This window comes from Phasianus colchicus, chromosome 6 (assembly GCF_987193195.1).
Source record: "Phasianus colchicus chromosome 6, bPhaCol1.hap1.1, whole genome shotgun sequence".
NCBI lineage: Eukaryota > Metazoa > Chordata > Aves > Galliformes > Phasianidae > Phasianus > Phasianus colchicus.
This window is the reverse complement of record NC_143441.1, coordinates 4406562-4425650: the sequence shown is the minus strand read 5'-3', so window position 1 is coordinate 4425650 and position 19089 is coordinate 4406562. Positions and strand designations below refer to the sequence as shown.

The window sequence follows — 19089 nt, the reverse complement described above, 5'->3', positions numbered from 1 at the left end:
GTGGAAGGAATGAAGATTAAGACAGTGCCCATTTTACCTGGATATGAGTCATAACCATCATTACTATTGTCTGCAGGGACTACAACACTTTTTTTTTTCTTTCCACTGATGAGAGTCCACCACAGTGATCAGCCTGAAGTTCTGGTATGTAATTATGCCCTTGCCCAGGGCTCACACACACAAGCATGCTCAGCACGCTGCCAGATGCTGACATTCTCTTGAGTGTTGGCTCTGCTTCTGAAGTGTCTGATGTATAGGTAGTTCAAAAGACTGACTGAGTCTTACTGTTGTCTTGATGATGCCTCCCTAATATTTTGGGGAGCGATCCCTAGAAAGGCTATTGCAGAAAGACCAACCACCATAAAACAGCAGGTGTCAGTAGATGTGTTGATTAAGTCCCTTCCATCATGTAGTGCTCCCCATCAGCCCTTAAGTCCCCCATTCATAGCTTAGGAGAATGGATTTTGTGACACCTGGCCCCTCATCAGGCATTTAATGTACTGCAGAGCAGCATGGTAACCCTCTCCTGCTTTGCCTGCTTGCAGTAAGGAGCTGCTGGACTGCTGGCACTGCTTCTGCAGTGGGCAGTCCAGAGCTTAGGAGCCCTCTGTGGGATCTCCTCAGGAAATTCAGCATCCTTGCTTGCAGTTTGGTGCAACAGCCTCCATTCCAGCACATAGCAATGCACTGCCATCAGGAAGTCTTGCAGGTTGGTAAGTCAGGTGCATTGCTGCCTATTACTTACTGTTTATGTTCTCAAACTTTGTGAAAGACAAAGGTATCTTAAGGAAACGTTCTATTTTATTGTAAAACAGCAAGCCTATAGTTTAATGCCATAATTTATTTTTCCATTACTGTATGACACAAAATGAAACTTACGGGGAAGAAAGTTATTTCCATGCAAGGAAAATTCATGTTGTTCTCAGCAAATATCCCTCTTTATTAATCATATACTTGCATCTGCACAGCTGCCAGAGCCTGGTTCTTCAGAGCCAAACAAAGTCATATAAACTAAAAGAAAATATTCCAATTTTTGTGAAGCCTTGCAAAGCTTTGCAGAACTTTGTAGCCTCTCTAAGATCTGAGGGTAGCTCCACTCACTGTATGCCCAGAGGGTCTTAACCCAGGGGCATAAAGAAACATTACTGCTGCCTCATACTGATGTGATTTCAGCAAGTCTATTTACAATAGTGAAGTTATTTGCTGAGATCTTTACAGTACCGAGTCACATACAACTTACAGCAACAAGCAGCTCTTCTGTATCAGGGGCAGATAAAACACTGTCCTTCCAGCAGAACTCCAGAAGGAATCCTGAGCTGCATGATCTGCTGTTGCTCATCAGCTGGCTCTTTTAGAAGCAGTCTTTTTTTTGGGTGTGTGTGTGTGTTGATTAACAAAGTGAAAGATTGTGTTGTCATCTGCTGCTGTTTCGGACAACCCTGTTTGTAGTCAGTTTTCAAGCAGATTATGATGCTGTTGTATGTGATGTACCCCCTGTGTTTGCTGGAGAAGCCATGGGCTGCTGGAGCCATGAAAAAGGGCTTTACATTTGTCTTCTGAGCAGTGTTCCACAGTAATCTTATCAAAAAGTGAAATGCAGAGTTAGGACATATTTCAGCAGTGAACCAAGAGAGTAGCATTTGAACAGGAACATTTTTATCGATAACTGACTGTGCTAAGGAGGAGGAAAGAAAAAGATATTGTATCTATAAGTCTAAGTAAGCCTGTGGGTGTGTATTAAGAACTTAACTCAATTTGAAAAATGCTGCCCAAATTTGTTTCTACTGTGAGTAAAGCGTTTCTAACCCTCAGATGAGCCATTATATTTATGCAGCATGACATCTGTTAAAATATTTTTGAATGAAGAGCCTGTATGGAGCATACATAATAAGATCACTTCTGTGAATGTGTTTGTATTCCTTATAGACAAGAATGGCTCATTTGGAGCCATCCCAATTTTACCTTGCTTGGAAGATGTGCTAGATCCCAGATGAAAATCCACAAGAAAATGTAATTAGTTGAATAAAATTTAGTGCATATGCCCCACGGCTGGTTTTTACATTGCAATAGCTTGGCTGTTAATTTTTCTTCTTCTCCTTCTAAGTACTGAAAACAAGAGATTATCAAGTTAAGGACATAATCATATCACAAAATTAAGCATTATTTTCCAGTGCTTCCATACCCTTTCTGCTTTTTATTTAAAAGCACCACAAAACAAAACAAACAAACAAACAAAAACCACACTATTTTTGAAGGGACCGAGTCCTCTTTTCGTTGTTATAGAATCATAAAATCACCAAGGTTGGAAAAGACTGTGCAGATCATCTATTCCAATCGCCCACCTATCACCAAATATTTTCCACTAAATCATGGCCCTCAGTACAACATCTAAAAGCTTTTTGAACACTTCTAGGAATGGCAATTCCACCACCTTCTTGAGCAGCCTGTTCCAGTGACTAACCACTATTTTGGAGAAGAAATTTTTCCTAACATCCAACCTGAATCTCCCTGGGCACAGCTGGAGGCCATTCCCCATTAGGAAGATAAAGCAAGCAGGCTCATAACATTTGACTTTGGATCAGTGTCTGTGAGGACCCAGCTAACAGAAACACTCCCACTGAAATAATAATGGTCAACTTTCTTGAGGAAAGATTTGTAGGATCTGGATTCCGGTTCATCAAGTTTCAGTCCAAAGCAAGTATAACAGCCATGTTATAAACATTAGAAAAACAGGAAACATAATGGAAATACTGACACAACCTTAACCATGGAGGCATAAGGAAGCACAGTGTTGTGTGGCAGTGCTAATTTGACAGTGGTTATACAATAATGTAATCCAGGCCTGGCACTTTTAGCTAAACCAGTATCAGTATCACAGAATCACAGAATTGCAGGAGTTGGAAGGGACCTCAAGAGATCATCAAGTTCAACCCCCTACTAAAGCAGGTACCCTACCGTAGGTTGCACAGATAGGCATCCAGATGGGTCTTGAGCATCTCCATAGAAGGAGACTCCACAAGCTGTAGGCAGCCCATTCCAGGGCTCCGTCACCTTTACTGTAAAGAAGTTCTTCTGCTTGTTTGTGTGGAACCTTTTATTTTCAAGTTTGAGGCCATTGCTTCTTGTCCTGTCACTGTACACCAAGAGAAGAGAAGAGCCTGGCCTCATCCAGTTGCCTGGGGAGAGTAAAGGGGGAAGATTACCTCCCTTGACCCATGACACATTCTTTTTTAATGCACCCCAGGATACCTAATTTACTTAGACCTTCATATAGTCATTCACATTAAAAATCTGTAGTACTCTGATATATAAACTAAGACAGTTTATTTCTCCCTGGTTTATACCAGACAAGTATATATTGAAATACACAATAAATAGGCAGAGTATTAAATTGCTGAGGTCGTGTTTCTTAAGACTTTTCTTCAGACCACTATTTACTAAACAATATCATAAATGCTATATATCCTTCAGAGTGTTAATATGTAACCAGAACAAGCAGAGAACATAAGAAAGGTGGAGAAAAGTTAGATATATAAGCAAGAAAAAGTGAGTTATTGATTTTATTGACTGGTCTGTTAACTTCTGACATTGCAATAAAGCCTTATTTATTTGTATACAGAAGACTCAATTACATAGATACATATCATTTTAACAACTGGGTTATTTACAGCAGAATTGCAGCTTCATAAATAATACAGTCCCGAATTTCTCAAGCTGATGTTTATCCATTGTTACCATTTAGGGAGTTGTGGCATCCACAAACACTCTTTGGAATCATTCAAATAACATTAAATGAAAGCAGTGCTATTGTAACAATACAGATTTGAAGTATGCTAACATGTTGAAATAGTGTGCTTACTTATGACTGAAAGAGGTTTCAACCTCTTTCATCCTGTTTATGTATGCAGCAGTAATATGAACAAGAATGTCAGTCGTACATATTATGGTGAAGGGATGGATTCTGCACTGTAGCTTTTTGAATTCCATTTAAATTGAGAAGACTAAAAGTGTGAATATAATTAGTTTTCAATTTGTTTTAGGGTGTTTTTAATCTAGATTGAGTTTTGAACCCAGATATCTCTTTCTTAAGGTTGAAGTTACTTAATGCATTACTGTCTGTATTATCAGCGGGTTCTACAGAATTATCAATTTTAGAAATCATAGAATCACAGAATCCTTTGGGTTGGAAGGAACACTAGAAGGCCATTTGGTCCAACTCCCCTGCAGTGAACAGGGATACCTACAGCTAGATCACACTGCTTAGAGCCCCATCCAGCCTGACCTCGAATGTCTCCGAGGATGAGGCATCCACCCCATCTCTGGGCAACCTGTTTTATATCCAGTTTAAATCACAGAATCACAGAATTGCCAGGGTTGGAATGGACCTCAAGGATCATGAATCTCCAACCCCCCTGCCACACGCAGGGCTACCAACCATCCCACCTAATGCACAGAATCACAGAATTGAAATCTCCCATCTTAATTTGAAACCATTTCCCCTTGTCTTATCACTACAGACCCTGCTAAAGAGTCTGTCCCCTTCTTTCCTATACCCCCCCCTGAGGTATTAAAGGACTGCTACCAGGTCTCCTCAGAGCCTTCTCTTCTCCAGGCTGAACCCCCCAGCTCTCTCAGCCTGTCCTTGCAGGGGAGGTGTTCCATCCCTTGGACCATTTTTGTGGCCCTCCTCTGGACACACTCCAACAGATCCATGTCTCTCTCATGCTCAGAACTCCACACCTGGATGCAGTACTCCAGGTGAAGTCTCACCGGCGCTGAGTAGAGGGACAGTATCACCTCCCTCAACCTCCTGACCATTATTCTGTTGATGCAGTTCAGGATACAGTTGGCTTTCTGCACTGCAAGGGCACATTGCTGACATGACCAGCTTGCCATCCACTATTAATCCCAAGTTCTTTTCAGCAGGGTTTTGCTCTATCCTTTCATCCCCTAGCTTGTACTGATTGTCAGGATTGCCATGATGCTCGTGCAGGAATTTGCACTTGGCTTTGTTGAAAGATTCTCTTGGGCTCGCTGCTCAAGCCTGTCTGAGTCTCTCTGGATGGCATCCTGTCCCTCAGGCATGTTGATCGCACCACGTAGTTTGATGACATCCTCACACTTGCTGAGAGTGACTCAATCCCACTATCAGTGTCATTGGTACAGATGTTAGAGAGCACTGGTCCCAGTACTGACCCCTGAGGGACACCACTCGTAGCTGTTCTCCATCCAGATGTTGAGGCATTGACCTCCACTCTCAGGGTATGATCTTGCAACCAGTTCCTTGTCCATTGAACAGTCCAACTGTCAAATCTATCTTTCCAATTTGGAGGGAAGGATGTTCTGGTGTACCATATCAAAGGCATTACTAAAGTCCAGAAAGATGCCATCCGTGGATCTTCCCTTCTAAACTGATGCAGTTACATCAGCTTAGGCCACTAGTTTGGTCAGGTAGGACTTGCTTGACTTCCTACATCTAGAAATGGAGAGTAGGAGGTTTTTTGCCAATGTGAGAACACAGGGAAAATATGAGGAGGCTTTCTGTCAAATATGATATGAAGTTACCCTGCAGAGCTTGAGTGTAGTTTCCTTCAACATGGAGGAAAGGCATCTTTAGAGCCCCACTGGCAGTGTCAGATGATGCAAAGTCTGTAACTGGAAGAATCTGCATGCCTAATACTTGCCAATGTAACCATTCTAATTTTACATCCTCATTTTGTCCAGGATTTCTCTAAACTCTGAGATCCTAATGATGCTCTCCATGTATGAGATAAAAGGAGCTGACAAAGAACTCACAAGAACTGTTTGATAGTCAAGCCTAAATTTTTCTTCAGTTGGATTAGCACATGATCTCTCAGATTTTTCCTTCCTTTATGGCAGCTATGAGGAATGGTTGATGGAAGAGTCATCTGTTTTAAACCAAGCCTGACTGCCCGTCCAAGCCAATCACACTAAAAGAAGATATTAAGAAGGCAGTCGGAATCTATGTCAGGTGCACTGAGCCCTGTGTAGACTGCTGAGGGATCTGACTTGTGGGAAGGGTGGGTCCAGAGTCCTATTTGCATGCTCTGCTGTGGCCAGAGAGAGGATAGCTTCTGCCTCTAGACATTGGCTTATTTTTGGTACATATAGCTAGATTCTTCTAAAGGGTTACTTGGGATAAAATCAGATGGTACAGTTCTTACAAAAATACAGAACAATTAAAAACTGTTTTCTTTGAAAGTGTTTTTGGAAGAAATTGGTGATTACTTTTTGCCCAGTTCCAAATTATATTTAGTAGGCACGTACACAGTCTGAGATCTGACATAATCCTCAAAATAAATAATATGACAAATGGAAGCTGATGTTGGTTTTGCGTTGTGTAATGGAGTTAGAATAATGACAGGACAATCATATAACAGAATTCTGCAAAGCCTTCACTCTGCTTGACTTTAAGTGAAAGTAAAATCTTAGAAATGAGAGGACAATAAAATAATGCTTTGTAAAAGGATAAAAGAATAATGTTACCTAAGTCTATTAGTGACATAACACACTATGAATGCACTTAAATTAATAGCATCTTTTACCAGTAGATATTTTTCAATTACTGTAATGTTGAAAAAATAAACACAACAAGAATATAAAAATGAAAGGGATGTAGGAGACTAATTTGTTTGAAAATGTGTGTCTGTATATAGGGAGGCATCCGCATAAGAATGAACACAAGCTTTCAACTGGATTAGAAACTGTTTGTATATTCCATATAGTTTAATTCTCTCTCTCTCTCTTTGAAGCAAGTTGCCTGACACTGGCTTGGTATTCTGGCAAAGCTAAGCCATGCAGAACTTTTTGCTTATTTTCTTCCTGCACAACATGCTCTTACAAAAGAGGTCTTGCCCGTGACAAGGGGTTACTAGCCAGGAAATCTTCCATACAGTGTGACTGTCCTGGAATATATGTCTGTCACATGTAAAGCTTTTTAACCTGTGCTGTGGCTTTCCTAGAGAACTAATCCAACACGGGTAAAATCCAGCAGGAGTCTGACATAAAAGTGAGGTCAAAATATTCCTGGAGCGATAGCTAAATGTTAGTAAGCCACTCGATTCTTTATGTAGGGTATTTTTATTGTGTGAAAGACTATCTTTGTGGTGACTACAAACTTTGTCTAGCAAATAGCTGCTCAAATTTGGGAGACAGGCGGGATGATATGCCAGCTACTAGTTCCCTAGGTCTGTTTGTTTGTGTTGTTAGCTTTTGGTGTACAGAAGAGGAAATGAATGGAAGGAAGGATGAAAAGCCCTTGTCGTGTGTTTTAGACTTGATTTTGTGACAGTCAGGCTTGATGTAGCTTGCAAGACCTCGCTGGCAGAGCAGATGAAAAAAAAAGAAAGTGTTTGAGAACTCTTGGCAGAGCCCCTTGTAAACAGTCGCTAAAGTTGATTTCAGACAACAGCAAAGAGATGGAAGTTAATTCAGTTCAAGACTTAGCAGATCTGGAGGCAATGCGTACCAGGAGTTTCTGCAGCTTGCGGCCACGCTTTCATTTGACATAATGGCCTACCCTGCTGAGCCCCATCAGAAGGACCTGCTGCAGGTATCAGCCAAGGCAAGCTACTTTAGAAGGGAGAGGGCTGTTGAATTTTTGTAGCTAGGAATTTCTGAAGTGTGCAGCTAAATAGGTTTATAATGTAGACTTACCGGCATTGTGATTTAGCCTGATCTAGGAGCGTAGTCTCCTGCATACAGAGTTGCTGCTGCTGCTGCTAAGGCATCCTCCAGGATCCTGCCTGGACTCCTGCAGCACGCTGCTCTGTGGGACAGCTCTGTCGAGAGTCTCAATAAAGTCTGAACAGCTGAACAACCTGTAATGAGACATTTGATGGAGCTGCCCCACAGGGCTGTGTAAAGACCACAGCAGAGAGTGTGAAATTGTTAAAGACACCGCAGGGATGAAACCAGACAGTGAACTCAGTAGCAAGAGTGATAAACCAGCGTTCCTTGACCATACCTGCTGGACAAGGATGCTCTGGTAGGCGTTTACAAATGTTGTGGGGTGCATTTCACTGAACGCTGGCTCTGCTGACGATGTAAGTACCCAGGGCTTTCACTGAGTTTAAATGAACATTTCCTCCCTTAACTGAATATTTCCTGCTCACCGAACCAGACAATTTGAATTCTTAAACAGGTTCTCATAGATTGGATGGAACACTACCTCATCCCCTCTCCACGTTACTGATTTTTCTTTCCATTTCCTGGAAAATGTGGGTTAAATTTGTCATTAGATGAGGTCAGCCCGGTCCTTTGTAAATAAGTCTATCAGTGTAGCCTCTAAAAACAAAAGATGTCAGCCACACTACCCTTGTCTTCTCCCTAAAAGCCTGAATTATTGCATACTAGAGGCTGTCCACATGTTTTGCCTGGCTTTTACCAGCCTGTAGTGCCAGCAGCCAAGCCCATAATACATAAATTGCACAAGGTTCCCCAGGCAAACAGCAATGTATATCCTGATAAGGTACCATCATAGCGTACCTCATCTGGGGGAATGCCTGGGAGTCAAATTGGGAGGGTGAGTGTCAGGGAATTGGGCTTTTTGGTGAAAAGCACGACTTGGCCTCTGCTCTGTTAAGAGCAAAACAACACGCACAGAGAAATGCTGTAAAAATCATATAGAAATGTTAGTTAGCTATAGAAAGATGGCAAACTGTGGCAGTTGTTCCAAAAAAGATCATCTTTAATGTGCTCACTCTTTGGCATTTAGTAAGCTGGCAGTGATGGAAAGAAAAGAAGGTTTAATTTAGAGAAGCCTCCTGCCCTTCTTAGCTAGAGATCAGCTGCCCAACATGAAATAATAATGCATTCAACTGTCCATCTTCTGGTAAGTAACCTTTATCATCATTGCATTCACCAGCACTATCAGCAAACAGTGAGTATGAAATGTTCTATGAATTCAGGGAAAACTGATAGGGTCATTGTGACCTTAATGTGATTATATTTGTGCTAATGCATACAGTATAAAAGAAACTTGAATTCTCAATATGAAGGGTTCAATTCATAAAAAATGTATGCGCCATTAACAAGGGATTTTTATGCACTTAGGGGGTGAAGAAAAGTAGAATGAGCCTACTTTGAATAAAGAACACACTTTTGCAATTATGTTCCTTCCCTTTTTCTGCAGTAGCTACGTTCCTTTTCTCACACCAAGTCTCTAAAGTGGAAGAATATTCACACAGACACCAGTAAGATTTTATTTTATTTTTTTAACTGAGTGAAGAAGAAAGAAAGAAAAATAAGACAATGAAAAAGGAGCAAAACTAAAGACATGAAAGAAAATGTAAGGCAGCTGGCAGAGTTTTGCATTATTGTAGTTTTTTCATTTGGTGGTAAATATGGTGGTTGCCCATAAGAAGTTCTCTGTAAAATGAATCACTTTAATAGCTTAATTTTCATTATAAGCAGTTGTGATGGTTTAATGTTATCAGTCCCGATCCAGAGAGATTCAGGTGTGTAAATACAAGCTAAGCTCTGAGTATATATGGGTAATGAGCACAGTGATTTCAGCTTGCTTGTGTCTTCCCAGATCCGCTCCTTTAGGAGAAAATATCCCCAGGGACCAGAGAAAGGCAAGGTTTAGTGCACTGCTGGCAGGCTGATTTTGAGCTCTGCTGTAATTTTGGTAGCTTTGCTGTAGCAACTGTGTGGCACTTTCAGATAAGTAAAAAACTGTAGGATTTTACTTGCTTAAGTACTGAATGATACAGTCAGTAAAGCAAATCTGCTCTATTCATTCAGCTGTCTAATTCAATCCATCTTAAAGGCAGGTTTTTTAGCTGTTCTATACAAGATACTGTATTGACATATATGTCAGTATGATAGATCAATATGGTGTTTCCTTATCATCCCATAAAGATTTTCAAAGGTAAACTAAAGGTTTTTGTCCATAGATAGGTAGGGGAAAATTATGAGTCAGGCTGAAGTTATGTAAGTTGAGACAAAGGAGAAAAATTGACGTTGTGAAAGACAAGCACAGTATTTGGATGCTTTACTAAAATGCTCAGCAATAAATAGTTGTAACGTTGCTGTGTGATTCTGTGATAGGTTTCAGAGTTAACAACAGCTGATGGCAATTCTGCACGGGCCCCAGTCTCCCAACTGTTTGGTTTTCTTTGTGAGGCTGAAATCACTTCCTAAAAATAAAAGCTCAGAATCTGAAGCAGAGGTCAGCAGGAAAAGGTGAATTGCATACTGAGCTATGGATTAACTTGATAAATAGAGAAGTTTGATAGGATCCAGATGAGTGAATTATGTGCTGCATCTCAGTCATGGGCTGGAAGAAGACAACTATCTGACTACTAAATTAAATATGAGAAGTCCATGCTTGAATACAGACCTTTCAGTGGGTGATTCATTAATCTCATTGCATTTCTGAGTTTACTTTCCTTTGCTAAAGTAACAGGAATATCTCCACTCATGACTGTAGGATAATGCCAGTTGAAATCAAATTCAATCTGAAATCTCAATTTTATATTCCCCGAGTATTGTAAAACGTAGATCTGTTTGTGAATTTCTGTGTAGCAACCTATTTAGTATTGATGAGGTTAGTTGGAAGGGCTTCCTATCTACATGTCCAACCTCTGAGGCAGAAGGAAAACAGTGAAACTAAGAGCTGCAGTTGGTGCTTTGTGGCAGAACGAGGATTGTTTGGAGAGAATGTTGGTTTTTTTTTCATTATCAACTGCATTTTTTTCCTTCAGCTACTAAATTTTGTCAGCAAGATTGCTCCTGCTACAATTGCTGACAATTAAGTGAGCATTCAAGAAAGAGCTGAGTTACTTTATTCAGATTACTTTAATCAGAGATGATGGACTTCTACTACTACCTGATAATTTGAATATTACCAGTCAGTTCATTTCATTTCTTTAAAAAAGTTATCTTTTTTTTTCCCCTGCTAATATGGCTTATGATCTAAATGCAGCTATGTTAGCTACTCAGACACTGAGTTTATTGGTTTTTAAAATATCAGGCTATTTTTTCTCGCAGGCAGTATTCTCACTTTCATGATTCTCTTAAACGTGAATCTTTAGTGTGAATTGGCTCAATGAGGAAGAAAAAAAGTCTACTCTTGATTTCTTATTAGAGATAAATACAAGTCATGAAATGTGACGTTGTAGAACTGTGTCTAATAATTTTAATGTAATATGGACTTTTGCTTGCAATGCCACGTTTCTTTATTAATTTTGATTCATTTAAAATATTTGCTTAAATTGTTATTTCAGAAGGATTTATGTATTCTTTTGACTACTGCTATTACTGTATTTGATCCTGCTTGCTTTCCAAAGCTCTGAGTGCTAAAAAGGGATAGCCCAGCATCTCCCCAGTTCTGATATAAACACAAAACACATTAATGTTGAATTAATTTCTTGAAAACCACAAAGAGATTAGCTGTGTTCAGATCACATGCTGAGGTTAGCTCCATGCTGTGCTTTGAACATTGGCTTGGGGGAGCTTTGGAGCAGAGTTTGAGAGTTTTCTGAACCACATAACTACAGCTGAAGAGATCTGGGTGCCTAAACTGTGCTGATTTGAGCATCTGGATCTGAGTCTCTACATCAGTGAAAGGGGGATTGGAGTGGTCCCTCCTTTGTGTAAGGGGACACTGAGATAAAAGTGTTTGGAGCCCAGTTACTCGTTTGTCTGCTGAAGATGTGTACAGAACACAATGAAGGAAACTGGAGTGCTTGGTTATAAGTAGTGCTTTTACAGCTGTAATTTCACATTATGCTCAGAGGCCTTGAGATACGGAGTTTTTTTTCCCTTCTGACTTTCCTCATGTGGCTTTCTCATTTTCAAGCTATGTGTTGTTAAACAAGGGTTTTGCTTGCTTTTGGGGATTTTATTTTCTTTTTTGATATGGGGAGATAAGGGTTGCCTTTCTTTTACTTAGCTTTATTTCAAATAATAATTTATTTTAAGAGGGTTATTTTACAATGTTTACAGTGCACTTCAATTTTTTATTATGTCATGCCCTCTCAGCCCCTTGGTGGGATGAGAGGTGAATGTATGTATTATATAATTTATAATTAATTTATGATGAATCACATATGATGAATACTGCTTATTAAATATTAAAGCCTTGTCTTCAGCCAGTCAGTAATGGCAGCAGCTCACCTATCTTTTCCTGTGGCAGTACTGAGCCAGCTCACTGAGCTAGGCTAAGAAGGCAGCTCTCAGTTACAAGCAAAGTCTCAGCTACCTGCCCAGGTCTATGGTGTTAAGAATTACCTCTTGCTTGCCCCAGGTGCACAAGCAAGAGCGGGTGTAATGAGAACACCATCTCCAAAGCCTGGTTGAGAAATGAAGGGTGTTACTGCTAACCCCCCAGCTCCAATCCTTGCTGCAATTCCATTGTAGATAGAGGGCTGCCCAGCACAAGGTGACAGCCTGGGTTTGGGCAAGTGGAAAATCTATGCTAGATTCTGACAGCCTATTTTTATTAGTAGGGATTGGAATTTAGACAGTGGAATTAATCTACCTGCGAAGGTCATTCTAGCATCTGGAACTAATGAGCTCCCAAATCAAAGTGGGAATGCTGAGGGGAAAATAATGCAAGGGCTCACACTCTGCCAGGTTAGGCCAGTGGTCTTAAGAAGGCTTTTTTCCAACTCAGCAGCAATGAGTCCATGAATCAAAAACAGTACATGAGACAGAGCACTCTCCCAGCTCTTGGATTTCTGGAACTCGGAGGGATCCACCCCATTAGCATTATTAGGTAGAAAGGGAAAAGTAGCCTTCTAACAGGGTTTTGTGCTGTACTTTGCCTTTCTGGGAGCTCTGACCCGTGGTTCTCACTGAAGACCATATGCAGTTAAGAACAAATGCTGTTGCTTTGTGCAGTGCAACAGAACTTGATCCTGAAATTCCTGCTACTCCATGTTTGCTGACAGCTTGGCAGGCTGCTTTCCTTGTGTTTTAGAAAAAAAAATTGACTTGAGTGGCTGTTGTAGAAGGTGGATTGGAAGAGGCTTAAGTACCTTGTATGAGGAATATCTGAGGTATATTATGAGGAATACATAAAGTGTGAGACATGAGTATGAGAGGAAATGTAAGAACTTTGTTTTGAGAATATGGCATGCATGATTCCATACAGGATTCTATCTAAGACCACATGAAGGCACATGCAAGTGTGTACTGTTTAATTGAGAAAGCCTGCTTCATGTGGAAAGTGAGCTAAAAGAAGCAGGCAGAGTGTTCAAGCAGTGGAATTAAAAGATGTATCATCTGCAGTGAGTGACCATATGAAAGGAATGGAATCCTAAGTGATTCCAATTAGCGCAATGCAGAAGGAAAGGAATGCAATTCATTTTGGCTTTACAGTTCTGTGTAACCCACTTGTACAACATGCAGCTTGTGAGATGGAATATTACAAAATCCTTAGGGTACAGATAACAGAAAACAGTGGTTCTTGGCTGCACCATGAAAAAATACTGAAGCACAGGCATATTCCTTCTTATTACTAAATAAGAACTTATTTATTTTCTGAGAGCTTGAGCTGTAGTAATTGCAACAAAATCTAATTCTAGTAAATATTTGACTCCAGATTTGCTCTTCTCTCAGAGCTTTCGTAGCGTAATTTAATGACATGACAGATTATCAAGAGCTTGTTTTAATATTAACTAAATCACATGCAAAGACAAAATTCTCAGCCCTTAAAATTGCATAAACAAAATTGATTTGTAAGAGTTGATCTTAATGGGGAGTGATATATTCATTGGTATTGAGTCTCTGATCTAATATCATTTCATACATGAGCTGAATGAGAAGATTAAAAGAAAACCCTATAATATTATGTGGAAATTACCTAAGGTAAAATTGTGTACAGTAACGTAGCTCCTTATCAGGTACAGGAGGAGTCCATACTGAAGAAAACCTATGTTTGGTCTTAGGGATGGCAGCAAGACTAGGGCTGAAATGCATTTGAAAGAAAATGTTTTCATCAAGTCTCACATATCTAGTTACATTTTTCTTACTCAGATGAGTAAATTGCACAGAACAGTTTTTGTGATTTGATCTTTTTTTGCATGTTATTAGGCAATGTTTTTTTGCATGTTGTTGGCATGCTCACCAATTATACTAGGTCATCTAATTCTCATTATTAAATCACCATGGTCATGAAAATGCCAAGCATATTTTTACAGAATTCACTTTATAAAATGTCAGCAAATCTGTGTATTTTTATTACTTCCAAATCAGATATTTCAATAGGATGTTTGTAAGTATTCCCAAAGCAATGTCCATTTCTGACTTTGAGACCACACAAATATATTACAAATTAATCAGATTTTCTGATTTCAGCATAAGTCTGCACACTTATTGTTTAATACTATTCCAAAATGCTGTTATGATTGACACCTTGCTGTAGAGATAGAAGTCAATTGAATAATATGTAGCAGTCAATTTTATTTGTACCTTAATGTGCTGAAGTATTTTTTCACATTTCCATTATTTATAAGCCTGTCCCCTTAGAGAATATATAGAAGAATTTGTTTTAAATGAGCTGATAATACCCTCTTTAAAATTTATAAGTATGACAGAATCTTATCCTTTTTCCTGAGCACACCATGGTGTGCCAATAAACTGGTTCTGAATTGTCTTGCACTTGCTATTCATAGGACAAACATTGGAAAAGAGCATCTTGTTAAGGTTTACTCGGAATGGGGTTTCATCCACAGATCAGAAAATAACTAAAAGAACAAAAGCTATCATGCTAACCAGGAAACCTAAGTCATAGCCAGGATCTTCTTTTTAAAAGACCACAGTAGTCCTGCAGCTACTTCTGATACTTGCTGCCAATCTTTCAGCTTCAAAGGCAAATGTGGGCCTGATCTTGCCATCAGTGCTGGAAAAGTTTGTGAATCAATGCGAGTGCTACACCTGGAGGAAACAGAAGATATGGACTTAGTTTTGAAAATATCTTGGTGCTTTGTTGCAACTGATAGGGCTTTTTTTTATTTTCTTTCCCTTTTTTCTTTTCAAATCTGTTTTGCAGGCTTCAGCGAAATCCGGTAGGGCTGGACTCTGTTCTGTGCTTAGCAAGTCATTAGTGCCCAGCATACACTTTGATTGTTGGATATTGATCAATTTAATACATGGTGAAAAGCCTTGGTTTCACATAATTTTCCTCTCCCTCCACGTGCAATTTAGAAAACAAGGGAAATAGCTGTCATTTGGAAACGTACTCGTTCTCACTTTTCACAGAGCCTTTTTATTGTGCATCATGGTCTTTTCTGCCTCAGTAAGTGGCAAAAGAACAGACTTTATTAAGATACAAATAGATGTGACTTGATTGCTTTTCAGATAATTTTTTGCCTTCAGAAATTAGAAAGGCTGATGCTCACCTAAGCGTAGAAAATGCAGTTCCCACACAAGCAGAGTGCTCATGTACTGTATGTAAATTGATGTATAATGCAACCCACATTAGCTGGGTTGATGATAGCTTCAGTTTCACTGCTGTCAGATTTTTGTATCTCCTTGAATGAGTTGGCTGTTCTGAATGAATGTTAGCATAATTTATGCAGCTGATAAGTGATTTGAGTGCTTGAGTTATTGATAAAGCACTTTAACATGTCATTTTCAGCTTGATGTTATGTGACATCAGAGTAGAAGATAATGTGCCAGTCCCTAGGCTTGATATTAAAGTCGATTTCCTCTTTGAATTCTAGAGGCCAGAGGAAACACAGTGCTGTCTGATACAAGCCCAGGTGACCAGCACCAACCCAGTCAGTCCCATCCTGCATTCCCTGTTGGGCCTCAGGTGAGTAGCTTTCCTTTTGACTAACTGAGGCATGCAAATGTATGAAAAATGAATAGTTGCGATTGATCATCTTTTATCTGTGTAATGCAGAAAATGAGGTTCTGTTTGGCTGTATTCTGTCTTACAAAAAGGGAACGTGGATGAATCTTGTGTATGCTTTAAAAGGCATTTGAAAGGACTGCCTTTTTGTATGCTTTCTTCAAATAAATTTAAGCAGCTTTGTATGTTTAGGAGGTTAAATTCTTTGAACTTCTTATATATAAGTTATTTTTGAAATACAGGTCATGATTTAATATTAAACAGCTAGTGCAATTTTAATGTAACCTTGTTGGCTCTGACAGTTCTGCGTGTCACACGTAGCTCCTGCATTAGTAAAGGCATTTCATAATCGTTTATATCAGATATTTTCTTTACAGCAAAATGGAAGCATAATAGCATGGCTCTTTAAAAAGTTTTCCGTATCACTTCATAGTTTTATCAAATTTCAACTATACTCTGAACTCAACTATGAAGATACTTAATGTTCTTCCACTTCACGAAACAGTTTTGCATCCTGCTTGGTCTACAGAGCTTCTGGTAATTGCTGCTTTCAGCTCTTACCAATCAGTGTACAACTGGAAAAAAATTGGGAAATATTAGCATTTAGATACTTGTGAGCTGACTTGAATTCAGCCGTCTTGTGTTCATGAATTGTTCTCACTGCATGTGTGGTAAATTTTCCAGTTTAGATTCAAGTTGCTACCATGCTGCATGGCAATATAGGTTAGAGTTTCAGTCTGAAATGTCTGGCAGTGCTTTTTGGGTTGGTGAGAATGCATGGTTTGAGATACTGGAAGAAGTGCGTGTTTGTACTGCAACCCTGAAGGATCCCAAACAGAAGAAGTAATACGATGTACCACTGAGCTACGCATGGTAAAACAGGCGTGCTGCTGTCTGTGTTTCATTACAGCCATTACTGACAGCCCAACAGTTAGCCTCAGCAGTAGCAGGGGTGATGCCAGGAGGCACTCCGGCCCTGAATCAACCAATTCTCATTCCTTTCAACATGGCTGGACAGCTGGGAGGCCAACAAGGACTGGTCCTAACTCTACCTACAGCAAATCTCACCAACATCCAAGGACTGGTAGCAGCAGCTGCAGCAGGAGGCATTATGACTTTGCCATTGCAAAATCTACAAGGTAAGCTGCGTTTAGCATTTTTCTGGCAGTCTTTTGCCTGTTTGTTTCACTTTGTTTCTTTTAAACAGAACCATCTCTTTATTCAGTGAAATGTTGCTCTTGATACTTATTGAAAGTTAATGCTTGGTTTAGTTTTGAATACTTGAGAGATACTTAAGGGATATTTGCATTTTTATAAAAATGGAGTGGAGGTTGGGCTCTTGCATTCTCTAGGTCAGTACTGTAAAGTACTTGAATGATTCATTAGGCTTTTCTGTCATCAGTGATCAATGTTCTCTACTCAGAGTTCACTTTAGAATTTCAAATGGCAACATGAAAATAAGCATTCTGTTTAACCATTGCTGATTAGAGTAGCTGAGCGAGTGGAGGCAACTAAAAACACAGTATCGCATTGAAATAACTTATTAAATCCTTTTATTATAAAATAAGAGCTTCCTCAGTTAGCTGCTACTGCTGCCTGGGATGCACATTCTCTTTCTTACTATGGGAGGTCTGCTTTATCAGTAAGGTTCTGCCTTACTGCCTTCCCACTCTCTGAGCTGCGCCGTGTTTGCAACAGTTCTGCCTTAAGATACCTACTGCAGTCTCCTTATTGTCTAAAATCAGACTGAAAAGCAGCTTTATGAGACACCAGGTATCCCTTCCACCTTAATGCTCCACACTGTTAGAAACAGTACACAGTCCAAACACGTGTGATATAAAATGCATGTTTATTTACTACCTATTATTTTGGTTGCTTCTCAGACAGCAGTTGGCTGTCCACATGAAAGTAATAGGAGTGTGGGCAGGTAATACCAAGATAAAACTTTAGCTCTTTTAAATTGTTTGTTTGTTCATCTGTTTGATTATTTATTGCTGAAATAAGCGGTAGAAAGTTTTTCTCAGACAAAACATTAATTTTATTAAGTGAATGCCCTGCTCTGCACTGCACCCTATGTGCTTTCCAGGTGATTGTACTGTGGGTTGTTGTTGGTTATTTGATGAATGGCTTGAAGCACCAAATCCTACAGGTTGTGAAACAGAGCAAAGGAAGAGACAGCTCATGTGCTGAACAAACTCCCTTACAAACTACATGCATAGTACTCTCACCTGTTGGAGCAGCTGCTTGCCTTTACCTTGTGCATGTTTTAAAGTTTAATGTCAACAGACCTCTCTTATCATAGTTGTAAATGGTTTTCACTTTAATGTTTAAAATAATGTCTCTCTCATACCATTAAGCTGCACCGAAGAACCTGTCATTCATAAATCATAGATGAAAAGGACACACTAATGCACAAATTTTGCTTGTTTAAAATTTGAGAGTGCATGTAAAGTAGGGAACTGGAGATTAAAAAAATAATGCAGGAACAGGAGCGGGTAAAAACAGATATAACAAAGTGAAGGAGAAGTGGCTTTTTAGCGTAGGTGGATGATGAAATCTTAATGAAGAAACAGGCATTATAAAAATGTATCCTTCTATTCTGGAGTGCTCCAGGTTAAGGCTGCTGTGTATGTAGTATTATAAATAAACATAAGCTCGTGCAGTTCTTACATCATTTATTTGCCCCGTGTTGCGAAGCTGGTAGGGATTAAGTCCAGCAACCCTTGCTCTTTAGTTTATCTGTGGGTGTGTAATTGCTAGCTAAAAGGTGCAACTCTGCTACCAAATAAATGTTGTGAGGAATGGCTTTAGCAGACGAAAAGTTTTCCTCCAGTCTTTACTAGTATGGGTTCAAACAGGGACTTGCTGTGTCATCGAGTAGAGGTGGAGGCAATCATATCTTCCATGAAGTACCCAAATGTAACAACGACCATGAATTACGTTACTTGCTTTGCTGTTTGTATGCTTCTGTATTCTCTCCTCTAAGCATCTCACAACTTCCCAAGAGTTGGATGGCACTGCTTTGTTTCTGGACAATGTCTTTAGCTGTGTGATATCATCAGTTCCATGACTGATTTCTGGTCCGTGTTTGTTATGATCAATTGCAAGATAATCATAGAATGTTTTTTTTTTTTTTTTTTTTTTTTAGAGACAGGATTTTTGTAGTTATAGTATCATTTCCTTCAAGCAGCTTTGGTAATTCATGCCCTGCAGGTAAAATCAAACCATATTCTTCAACTTTCTTCTTTTTTAAACCTATCTGT

At 39.5% G+C, this 19089-nt stretch overlaps 1 protein-coding gene across 6 annotated transcripts in view; it reads left to right on the top strand.

Moving 5' to 3' along the window:
• The window catches only part of POU6F2 (POU class 6 homeobox 2), a 338317-nt gene that overhangs the window by 144142 nt on the left and 175086 nt on the right, over positions 1 to 19089 (top strand). For all 6 annotated transcript variants that reach the window (XM_090142231.1, XM_031599404.2, XM_090142232.1 and 3 more), the window contains 2 exons: positions 15696 to 15787; positions 16737 to 16965. In XM_090142231.1, coding sequence (XP_089998357.1) covers positions 15696 to 15787; positions 16737 to 16965 — 321 coding nt within the window. The remainder of the gene's footprint in view (positions 1 to 15695; positions 15788 to 16736; positions 16966 to 19089) is intronic.